The 12,740-nt window shown below is 35.4% G+C and overlaps 1 protein-coding gene across 1 annotated transcript; it reads left to right on the plus strand.

The window, feature by feature from the left end:
• Window positions 1-5,337: 5,337 nt before the first annotated feature.
• On the plus strand, window positions 5,338-11,374 carry LOC113359591 (serine carboxypeptidase-like 20). The gene is made up of 14 exons (XM_026603202.1): window positions 5,338-5,465; window positions 7,618-7,763; window positions 8,348-8,424; window positions 8,534-8,656; window positions 8,836-8,938; window positions 9,021-9,058; window positions 9,149-9,250; window positions 9,379-9,459; window positions 9,617-9,856; window positions 10,101-10,163; window positions 10,269-10,384; window positions 10,538-10,651; window positions 10,830-10,875; window positions 11,052-11,374. Exons 1-14 carry the CDS (start codon window positions 5,338-5,340, stop codon window positions 11,133-11,135), a joined length of 1,461 nt encoding a protein of 486 aa, XP_026458987.1. The 3' UTR covers window positions 11,136-11,374.
• The last annotated feature ends 1,366 nt before the right edge of the window (window positions 11,375-12,740 follow it).

Raw genomic sequence — 12,740 nt, forward strand, 5'->3', positions numbered from 1 at the left:
CAAAGGATCGTTGTTGGCAACTTCACCCGCACTTAAAACCCATGTTTGACAGCAATAAAAAGAAAGAACAAAAGGAGCAAGCCGCTGTAGCTGATACTTCTATCACTTTAATTCAGTTAAACCACATTCTTCAACAATATAGTAAGTCAACAAAGAAGTCATCTGAAGACCCTTCTACTAATGCTTCAGGTATTCTCCAAGCCTATCTTACTTCGAATCATAAAATGAATAGCTGGATTGTTGATTATGGAGCCACTGATCATATGGCAAACAATCCAGATTCATTCCAATCTTTTAATTCTAATTGTGAAAAGAAAACGGTTTCTGTTGCTGATGGAAAATCTGTACCGATTTTAGGAAGTGGTAAAATTAATATTTTCCCAAACTCTTCAAGTGATGATGCTTTAGTTGTTCCATCATTCCCTGTTCAACTGTTATCGGTTGGGATAATTACAAATTCATTGAATTGTAATGTTTTATTTACTCCTACGTCCGTCATATTTCAGGATCGAACGACGAAGAAATTGATTGGTGAAGGAATATATTCGCATGGGCTCTATCTATTTAATCCCTGCAATTTTGTTAACAAAGCTTTGCATAATACCAGCTCATTGGACAATCAGATTCTACATTATCGTTTGAGGCATCCGTCTTCTCGTATTTTGTCGAGTCTTTTTCCATCTTTGTCAGGTGTATCAACTGTTTGTGATGCTTGTCAATATGCTAAACAAGCTCGCTTACCATTTCCTAAATCAACATCTGTTTCTAGTGAGCCATTTGCTTTAGTTCATTCGGATTTATGGGGTGCTGCACCTATTGATTCCTATGATGGATACAAGTATTTCTTAGTATTAATTGATGATTTTTCTCGAGCAACTTGGTTATACTTATTTAAATCAAAAACTGAAGTGTATTCTGCTTTTATGGAGTTTCATGCTATGGTGGTTACTCAATTTTGTGCTAAAGTTAAGGTGTTTAGATCGGATAACGGTACAGAATTTGTCGAAGGTTCACTTCCTATTTTTCTTAAAAATCAAGGGATTATCCATCAGTCTAGTTGTGTGGGAACGCCCCAACAAAATGGGGTAGCCGAAAGGAAACTTAGACACATTCTTGAAACAGCCAGGGCCATTATGCTTCATATGAATGTACCAAAAAAATAATGGTCTCATGGGGTTTTAACGGCTACCTATCTAATTAATCGACTACCTAGTCGTATTATTGAATTCAAGTCTCCACTAGAAGACTTAAAGGGTCACAAGCCTGTTACATCTCATCTGCGGGTCTTTGGTTGTGTTTGTTACGTGCATCTCCAAGCAATTCACCGTGATAAGCTAGACCCCCGAGCAACGCGTTGTGTATTTTTTGGTTATTCATCAACCAATAAAGGATATATATGCTACAATGTTACTTCTCGAAAGTTGGTTGTCTCTCGTGATGTTAGGTTTGTTGAAACAGAATCATTCTTCCGTCCAATACTTGATTCCGAGAATCGCTCTCAGGGGGAGTATTTAGGTGATTTAACACCTGTTAGTGTTTTACCACTTTCAACTGGTTGTGCTCCGCAAACAAGTGAACCAACCGTATCTTCAAATAATGAGGATACATTTCCAGTTGGTAGTAACATAATCTCTCCCTTAGTATCTGAACCCGAAGAGGTGTATAATGGTGACACAATTCTTTCTGAGATATCATCTACAGAACCATCGGCGCCAGTTCCTCCTGTTTTACGACGTTCAGGAAGAGACAGTCACCCACCAGAAAAGCTAAAAGATTATCTCACATATCACACAGTTTCCTACCCTATAGAAGATTATATGACATATGATAATGTCACTCAACCTCATCTTTCATTCTTGAGTTCATTATCAAATGAACATGAACCCACAAATTTCAGAGAGGCTAACTCAAAACCAATTTGGAGGAAATCCATGAAAGAACAATTACAAGCTCTTGATGACAATGATACGTATGATATTGTCAAATTGCCGGTAGGATAGAAAACAGTTGGATGTCGTTGGATATACAAGATCAAGTATAAGAGCGACGGAACCATTGAACGGTACAAATCTAGATTGGTGGATAAGGGATTTACTCAGACCTATGGAGTTGACTACACGGAAACGTTTGCACCTGTAGCAAAAATGAATATATTTCGAGTACTTCTATCTTTGGCAGTCAATCAAGGATGGAATTTTTTTCAAATGGATGTAAAAGATGTGTTTTTACATGGAGATTTAGAGGAAGAAGTGTATATGAGTATACCCCCTGGTCACCCTCAAGAGACTCGGTATGGATATGCTTGTAAACTTAAAAAGGCAATCTACGGTCTTAAACAGTCGCCACGAGCTTGGTATGCGAAGTTGAGTGGTGTTCTCAAGACTAGTGGGTTTAAAACAAGTACTGCAGACCCATCCCTCTTTACTAAAAAAGGAATGGCAGGTACCATTATTGTGTTGGTTTATGTTGACGACATTGTTATTACTGGATATGATCAACAAGGAGTCCTGAAGTTAAAGGCATTCTTACATAAAAAGTTTGCCATTAAAGACTTGGGTATATTGAAGTATTTTCTTGGCATAGAGGTGGCTTATTCAAATAAGGGTATATTTCTTAACCAAAGGAAATATGTTATAGACATGCTACAGGAGAGTGGAAAGATGGGAATAAAACCATCTGACACACCTATTGATAGTGGCAGCAAACTTTGTGATGATGGAGAGCTAGTGTCAGATATTGGTTTGTTTCAGAGACTGGTAGCTAAGCTAATCTATTTGACCATCACCCGCCCAGATATCTCGTATGTAGTGAGTTTGGTCAGCCGATACATGCATGCTCCTAAATTCAGTCATATGCATGCAGTCGATCGAATTATCCAATATCTGAAAGGTTCTCCAGGGAGAGGTATTTGGATGCGAAAAAATGGCCACAGTTTTGTAACGGCTAGTTGCATAACTGCGTATACTGATGCTGATTATGCTGGTTGTCCAGTAGAAAGGAAATCTACAACAGGCTTTTGTACCTTTGTTGGAGGAAAACTAGTTACATGGAAGAGCAAGAAACAGAATGTTGTCTCCAGATCAAGTGCCGAGGCAGAATATCGAGCAATGGCATCAACTACTTGTGAGATTATTTGGCTCCATTCCCTTTTAAGAGATTTAGGATTTGGTTCTTCTCAACCAGCAAAATTGTTTTGCGATAATCAAGCGGCAATTCATATAGCATCAAATCCGTTATTCCATGAAAGGACCAAGCACATTGCAGTATATTGTCATTTTATACGTGAGAAATTGAGCGCCAAAATCATTTGCACTCCCTTTGTTCGCAGTGAGCAACAGTTAGCTGACATCTTCACGAAAGGATTACCAACTGCGAAGTTTCGTGAAATATTGGGCAAGTAGGGTTCAATTGATATTTTCGCACCAACTTGAGGGGGAGTGTTGGCGGAGAAGAGAATATTGAGGATATGCTATGGTTATACGCTTTCCTTTTGTGTTAAGAGTGTGCACTCTGTCATATACTGTTGGTGATATTCTTGCTCTGAATACGTCTTTTGTTTATGGCAAGAATATATCCTCAAGCTCCTATTTAGTTCCGGAGCTTCCATTGTATTTTGTATCACTGTAATACAATTGTCTCTCTTCTCATGTGGATGTAAGCTATGAGCTGAACCACGTAATTCCTGTGTTCTCCGCTGTGTGTTTATATTGTCATCTTCCGCCTTAATTTGACTTTCCCAATTAGGAAACTGACCTATTTTTTTGAAATATTTATTTATAGAAACTGGTCTATTAAAAAGTAACGGAGGGAATATTAAATAAGACCTTGGGCATTGGAGATGAAATTTAGGCATAAAGTGTTACCTTTGTTTATTCTTGTCATATAGTAAGTGACCCACAACCCAAAGATATAAATAAGACATCCACATAAAATGACCTTGACCTCTAGTATTGGAGATGCTCTAATGGTCGACCATCCACCATAATCACGCAGACGTGACTGAAGAGTGGAGTCCAAATATAAACCTAGGTAGGCCCACCGCAATGTCCGCCACCACGCGACATCAGTACCGGCAAAAATCTATGTGGTTTTCTTTTCACACCAACATTTGGGACAGTAGGTGCGCCTCAATTTATCCTGTTCGCGCATCAAAACTAAACAACATATTAATAATGACATCATCGAATGTTGCAATGCTGCTGATGCTATCATCCACTCAACTGATCGCCAAATACCACTATTAACATCAATGCCCACTGATCCGCTCTTGTCCCTAATCGGCTCCAAGAAAAACAGAGTCCTGCAGGCTCTATAATTAACATGAGTAAATGTGTAGCATTTGCATGCTTTATCCAAATTAAACTAATAAACTTAAAAAATATTTAAGAAACATAATGAGTTTGTTAGCGACACACTACGAGTCAGTTTCCTGTTTATTTCCGTTATTGGAAACGACTAGAGGAAGATTAATTTGATTAGCCATACATTTGGCGTATATCTAAACTCCTAGGTATAAAAATAACACAAAATTGGTTAAAAGGACCAAAATCAATAATTCCTGGGTGAAAAGAACATTTAGATTTTGATACTGTTTAAATGGACAAAAATGTAAAAATAGCAAGGATGTAAACAGTTTCATCCTACCCATTTTCAAATTTTTTTAAATTTTTTTAATTTTCATCAGGATGCATCGAGTTTCATCCTTGCTATTTTTTAAGTTTAAGTCAGGATGAATCCAATTTCATCCTTACTATCTTTTTGGTGTCCATTTCACCCATAATAATTTTTACTCGTCCATTTGAATCATATTTTAAAAATATTTGGACAAATGACTTATTTTCCGTAAAAATAAAGAACCATTTTAGAATGGCGAGCTCCACAAGGAAGTAACATGTAAATGCCATTTAGTAAAACTGGCTCCATTAGTGATCTCGAATAAATAAAATACAAAAAAGAAAAAGAATTTTGTCGGTGGTTGCGGCAGGGTGAGTGGCACTGTGTGGACGGTTCGATTATTAAGACACTCAAGTCTCCATAATAGTCAAAAGTCTTTCGCTCAACAAAAACCTTAATATGTTCCTAGTTCTTTCGTAGGTTGTTTACGAAAATCTAATCAGTTTTTAATTGCACCCCAATAATTCCTTAGTGGCGTTCCTAGTTTCTTCGTAGGTTGTTTACGGAAAAGCTAATTTATTTTTAATTGCACCAAATCTTCTTTTTTTTTGAGTAAAGCGCATGCTTGATTACTTTCCAGTGTATATAAATAAGTATATCAAATTAGTGATAGTTACGAGAGTCTTATACAGCAGTGTCTTCTTAACATTCTAGTGGTTAGCAATGGAGAAGGTCTTGATCTTTATTGTGTTATTGAGTTTGTTGACATTCATAGATGGAGCTCCTAAACATGCTTTGATCACAAAACTTCCGGGTTTTGATGGAAGTTTTCCATCTAAACACTACTCTGGGTAAGTCATAAGTGAATAATCTTTCGATCAAGGGAGATCTATAATTATATTATTTGATTAATTATTTTGCCAGCAATAGGTTTAGTATTATGTATGACATTTTAGAAGTTTAAAAGCATATTTTTAGAGGTTTTAAGTCGAGGAATGATTTAGGTTCGGTAAAGCACCGACGGACCTATATGGCTAAACTCAGCTTTAATCCGGGTTAGTCCCTATGTCCACAGGCTTATTTTTCAACTTACTCCACATAAATGGGTTTGATTTAAAATCTTAGCCCAGATAAGGATTTTGTATTTAGCTCATATAAAGAGCTTTATATTTGCTTAAAGGCGAATTTTGAATAATATTTCATCTGTTTCAAAATAATAGGTTGGTTTCATGTGTAAAATCAGCCTATTATTTTGAAACGGAGGCAGTAGTATGTATTAATCATTGATATAAAGTTATGCTTCAAAAACAAAATCATTTATATATAGTAGGTGCATTAGCAGGGATTCAACAAGATCTCGATAACTTATGTCTTTAAATTTTAGATTATCTCGTTGAAGATTAACTAATTTCTATTATCTTATGATGTTCGTATTTATTTATTTATAATCGATAATAATTAGCGAGGAGTTTTGGATTCTGGTTATTGGTATTATCATCCAATGTCTTTTTTAATGTACACTGGTCTTTTGTTTTTTGTTTCTAACTTAGACAGGTTACTCGTTTAGTTTATGTCCCGCTGAATTTTTATGATGATGGGAGATTTATGGAAAACAACATATATGTATTTAGTTAATTACTTTAAAATTATACTTCATTCTTTCCTAAAAAAATCGGTCTTTTCGGTCGTTACACAGTTTCTTAAGCAAATAAAGAGAGAAAGAATTTTTTTAAGTATTTGTTCCAAATATATTGATATTAGATAATAACAAAATAGTAAAGTTTAGAAAAAACGTATCTCTCATACTATGACATGTATGCTTGTAAACTTTATATTGTTGGAAATCATTTTGAAGCACCTGTGCAACGAGTATCAACATAGGTATCAAACTGTACAAATTCCTAGACTAGGATTTAATAACACTAATAATCAAAAGATTAATTTAGAAACGTATCCTTGTTTGATGTTAAGTATCATTTTAAAGGAAAACATCCATTTTGGGGGGCTAGTAGAAAAATAAATGCTTTTTGGATTTATTTTACGACGTCACTGCAGCACACTGGTAAAGTCTTTGAGTTCACTGATTTGAGTTCAAAACTTGTCAGCAACAATTTCTTTACCAATAAAAAAAAAGAAGTATATGTAGCTGCTTAAAGATATTTTACGACGTCACTGTAGTACAATGGTAAATATTCTTAGGTTATATTACTAGTGAACCGAGTTTAAAACTTGTCACCACCAACTTTTTTACCAATCAAAAAGAAAAGTAAGGATAGTTATCTAAAGATATTAGATAGTTTAGCTAGATATTAGGATTTTGGCTCTTTTCACTACTGAGTATGTTAGTTCACCACATACGGACTTTGTCGACAAGCCCGAGTGTATCAAAAATTCAAGAAAATTTTAAGATTTATTTGGGAGTTATAACTTATATGTTTTATATAAACGGCTCTTTAACAATTTTGAAAAATCTAATTCATATTTATGCCACGTAGGATTTTAGAACCGTGGATAAATTTTATCTTTAATAATATGTTCCTATAAATAAATGACATGGCAAATAGTCATAGACCTCACTGTCAACGATGGGCCTTCGTCAGAGTTGTAATTCTTATAAACAAAGGTCTAAATAGGACCGATACATAGGATTTGTAGCGCACACTACGGATGCTGTTCTAAATAGCTCCCAGGAGACTTATTTTGATTTTATCGATTCTTTATTTATATCCATAACTGGTTTATACTGATGTTTAAATACTAGTTTCTTATTTATAGTCGGGTATTCCTAAGGAATCATAATATATCCTTTTTAGATTTTAGGATATCTCATTAAAGATTAACTAATGTCTATAACCTTATGTTTTTGTTTTTATCAATTTTATCAATTACTTGATCGATTAATATTCCTTTGTTGTTTTACAATTTTGTAAACGCTTTCGCGCTACATCCTGTCTTCTTTATTTTTGAAACTCTGTAATCTTTACCGTAATTTTGGTGTTTCAGATATGTGAATATAGATGAGAAAAGCGGGAAGAATCTATTCTATTATTTTGTAGTTTCAGAACGAAAACCATCCGAAGATCCGATTGTTCTTTGGCTTAATGGTGGACCTGGTTGTTCTAGTTTTGACGGATTTATTTACGAGCATGGTATTGAGTTTGTTTACGTTAATTATTCATTCAATATGGGTTCTGCTGTTAATGTTAATTTTTAATTTAATTTGTAAATTCTAGTAAGTATATATATGCTACATGTGCTGGTTGCATTTTGTATTGGTTTAACAAAACAAATTTTGAAAGAAAAAAGAGTTATTTTGCTTAATTAACGATGAAAGTTTAATATTTCAAACTGCGAATATTAAAGTTTACGAAAATTCGATTTGTATCGAAAGATGTTAATATTTTAAGTTTTTCGGTAATTTTTTTTTTTAATGAAATGATGACGTTTTAATCAATGTACAAAGACTTGGTACCTTTTTACCCTTGAAAACGTAGTGTGAGTCTATGATGTTGGAGGTTGTTAGGTAATTTCAGGAATTACAATAAATTTCGTGACCACCCACAGATCCCCCTTCTGTTTACCAGAGCTAGATGTACACGCATTAACCTAAGTCCTTGTATAGCCATGTTTTCTGAAAACCTTATATACATCTAGCTTTTATGAGGGAGAATTGGTCAATATTAGACGAATCACATCGCACCAACTCATCTGAATTTCTACTGCATTATTGCAGGTCCATTCAATTATCAAACGGCAAAGACTCATGGAGGTCTCCCAAAACTACAACTTAATCCATACAGTTGGTCTAAGGTATTAGAATCTGTGGAACTTCAATAGTCAACACTACCGAAATTATCAAATTATGTTGGAAAAGTTAGTTTTGTAGTCAGTTCATATTTTGGGACGTTTTGCATATCAGGTTTCAAATATACTCTATTTGGATGCTCCATCCGGTGTTGGAATGTCCTACTCTGACAACAAGAGCGACTACAAAACTGGCGACAGAAAGACTGCTACTGATTCACACGCATTTCTGCTCAAGGTATACTTCGTTAATTAATCTGGCAAGAACATCTGCATATCTTGGACATATGGTTCACTTCTTTGTCTTTTATATTTTTCCCGGAAAAGAACATATGAAGTTAATGTAGCCATAATGCTCAGGTGCTCAGGTAACACAGTTTAATTGTTTTTCGTGATTTGCTTTTGTACAAATAAAAGTGGTTCGAGCTATATCCGGAATTCCTCTTGAACCCATTTTACATCAGTGGGGAGTCCTATGCTGGGGTGTATCTCCCTACTCTTGCTTACGAAATTGTCAAAGGTTATTATTTCTTTCTTTCCTCACTGAGTTTGCGAATACTAAAATAAGATATTATGGCGACTAAAGGTATGAATTTTCACAGGACTTGATGCTGGTACAAAGCCTGTCCTTAACTTCAAGGTTTGAATTTCTTAAAGGCTGTGGAAAACTCAATTTCTGGAACTTGTAATTTTTATCTAAATTGAAATTAGAAAATCTCATTTGCTGCAGGGTTACATGGTGGGAAATGGTGTTACTGACGAAGTATTTGATGGAAATGCTCTTGTGCCTTTTGCCCATGGAATGGCTCTTATCTCGGATAATCTATTTGAGGTGAGACGGAGCACTGACATTTATCCTGCAATAATTCACAAAATAGTCATAATAAGTCTCTTTTCTTATATGAGTTTGATTTTTTAGTGAGGCGTTCATAAATAAAATAACTGCTTCACATATTGCAGGATGTTACTACTGCCTGTAATGGAAGTTTCTGGAATTCAACAAACAACAAATGTTCAGAATTGCTTGGTAAAGTTTATCAAGTAAGTTTGTTTTCTAATCAAGTTTTCAACTTCGAATTTTAGTTCAGAATGGTTGCCAAAAATGTCAGATAAAAGTAACCACTAACCAGAACCCAATGTTGCTCAATTTAGTTATTTCAAGGTTACTAATTTCTATGGTTTGGTGGTTTACATTCAGGATGTTGCTGATCTAAACATATACGACATTCTGGAGCCATGCTTTCACAGTACAAAAGCAAGAGAAACTGATACAAGCCACCCGACGCCACCATCAAGTTTCAAGAATTTAGGTGCAACGAAAAGACCTCTTGCTGTAAGGAAAAGGATATTCGGTCGTGCTTGGCCTTATAGAGCTCCTGTTAAAGAAGGACTTGTTCCAACTTGGCCACAAATCCTCCACGGAAGTGTTGGATGCTTTGTAAGTTCTCAGAAATGAATGATTTTGCCTACCTATTTTTCGTATTTACAGCTTTCGTTTGATGTTTATGGAAGAAAAAGGCTTCGCTAAACAGAGAACTAATAGCAAAAACCTCACTCACTTGACAAGAAATCACTTTCATTTGATGAACTACTGGAACTGCCATTAAGATAGGTTTAGATTTTCATTTTACGGTTTTGCTTACTATGCCAGACTCTGTTGTTCATATGTTTGAATTTTTTAGGATGATGAAGTCGCACCTTTATGGTTAAACAACAAAGCAGTAAAGAAAGCAATTCATGCCAAGGTGCAACGGAACTCATTCATCTCAAACCGTACTAAAGTTGCATTTCTTTATTTTACTGAAAATTCGATATTCATTTTAATCTAACGTTTCTAATGCTAATACTAGGAAAACCTTAATTGGGAGTTATGCACTGACAATATCGAGTATTATCACGACTTAGGAAGCATGATCCCGTATCACAAATACCTTACTGCCCGTGGATACCGTGCACTTATATCCAGGTACTTTCGCCCAACTGTCAAAAAGGTTCATTCTTGAGCTAAAATGATCTTATCTGCGTTCATACATGAGTACTAAATTAGAGGGCACGCTTCATCACTTGCCCTCATGGTTCATAACTTTTAAAGAATATTTCCATGAATTTCGAAATGCAGCGGTGATCATGATATGTGCGTCCCATTCACCGGGAGTGAAGCATGGACTAGGTCACTTGGATATAAAATCATCGATGAGTGGAGGCCTTGGATTTTCGACGATCAAGTTGCTGGGTATGTTAATATCAGTTCCAGTTCTAGCTTCTATTACCTAGCAATCGTACTTCTTGAAGTTTAATTTAATAAACAAGCAATAAATGAATAAAATTTCAGAACTCAAATTGATTATTTGACATGCAAAATGAACTCTTCTTTCTCACAAGGTCTGACCGTTTTCATTTTCCTGTTTCAGGTACACTCAAGGCTACGACCACAATCTCACCTTTCTCACTGTGAAGGTAAGAGAATAAGAAACTCTATTTGCTGTGGTTCTTCCTATTGTGAAGACCAAGAATTATATATAGCCGAAGATATTAAGAACAGAACACGCAGAACTGAGATAATCCCAACTCATTTTAAAAGAATATTTTTTGTTGGTTTTAGGTTCTGTAAAAATTTCTGTTCTTGTGTGCAGGGATCTGGACATACTATCCCTGAATACAAACCCAAAGAGGCGCTGGCATTTTTCACAAGATGGTTGGACGGAGAAAAAATTTGAGAGGAACATTAACGGATTGTTGCCGGATCTACAGCCATGTAGATGTATCCAGACTTTTCTATCTAGCCTATGTAAAAGAACTGTGCACTCGCACAAGAAAATGTTAAGTTATTTTGTTATTTTAGACAATTGCATTTTAATTTCCTAAGGCAGGTTTGGATGCCAAAACTTCTTCCTATATGTAAGACTTACACCCCATCCTCTGGTGATGGTGGCACTGATATACCAGTGCTCAAATATAATATGCTAATCGCAGACACTGGTATTAAATCTTTCACACCGAGTAGCTAGTTTCTTTAATTAAAACTTTGTTTCAAGAAAAAAACATCAATATCCCCCTGCGCATTTATGGGAATTCAGACAATAGGCAAAATGGTTGTTTTTTTTCCTACTTTATCGCTAACACACTGCCTTTTCACTTTCTGACTATTTCAAGTAACGAAAAATCATATCCAAAATCAAGGTCAAATTTTTGAACGCAATCTCTAAACACATTTGTTAACAACGGGGTCTAACAACCACCCCCAATATTTCGTTTCGGTAATCTGTATGGACTAACTCCAATATAATCCAAGAGAATCAACTAGTCAGTCAGACTTAATTAAAGAAAATATATCCAACAGTTATATCTCAATTTCTCAAATCAATCTGCAAACGAACAGATAGAAATCTGTGAGCCGGATTAACAAGAGAAATAACTTGGATGGTACCAAAGACCAACATCCAAGTGTCAATCAATTTATATCAACAACCAAAGATTGGATTATCTAGTTGATTGAACTACGCACAACCTGTGATATTTCAATTATATAGAAAATATAATGCGGAAAAGAAATAACACAGACACCAGAAATTTTGTTAACGAGGAAACCGCAAATGCAGAAAAACCCCGGGACCTAGTCCAGATTTGAACACCACACTGTATTAAGCCGCTACAGACTCTAGCCTACTACAAGTTAACTTCGGACTGGAATGTAGTTGAGCCCTAACCAATCTCACACTGATTAAGGTACAGTCGCGTTCCTTATGCCTCTGAATCCCAGCGGGACTCTAGGCACTTGATTCCCTTAGCTGATCTCGCCCACAACTAAGAGGTGTTACGACCCAAAGTCGAAGACTTGATAAACAAATTTGTCACACACAGAAAAGTCTATTGAATAGATAAATCTATCTCCCACAGATATACCTACATGTTTTTGTTCCGTCTTTTGATAAATCAAGGTGAACAAGAACCAATTGATAACCGAACTTATATTCCCGAAGAACAGCCTAGTAATATCAATCACCTCACAATAATCTTAATCGTATGGTAGCGAAACAAGATATCGTGGAATCACAAAGAATGAGATGAAGATGTTTGTGACTACTGATGTAGTTTTTAAGTGGTAGTAAAGTTCGTTCAACTCGGATTATGTAGACTCGATTTTAGACTCCAATTAAAATAGAAAACTTAAAAAGAAATTGTATTCAAGTTTATAAAAAGCACTGAGACTTTGGATTCCACCAATCTCCAATTTTTATGTGATTCAATCTAGTTAATATTTATGCAACTCTTTACGTTTAAAGTGATTCTAATATTTTCTCCTAGACAAGTAGATTCTCAAA

The sequence above is a fragment of the Papaver somniferum genome, chromosome 1, assembly GCF_003573695.1.
Source record: "Papaver somniferum cultivar HN1 chromosome 1, ASM357369v1, whole genome shotgun sequence".
NCBI classification, from domain to species: Eukaryota; Viridiplantae; Streptophyta; class Magnoliopsida; order Ranunculales; family Papaveraceae; genus Papaver; species Papaver somniferum.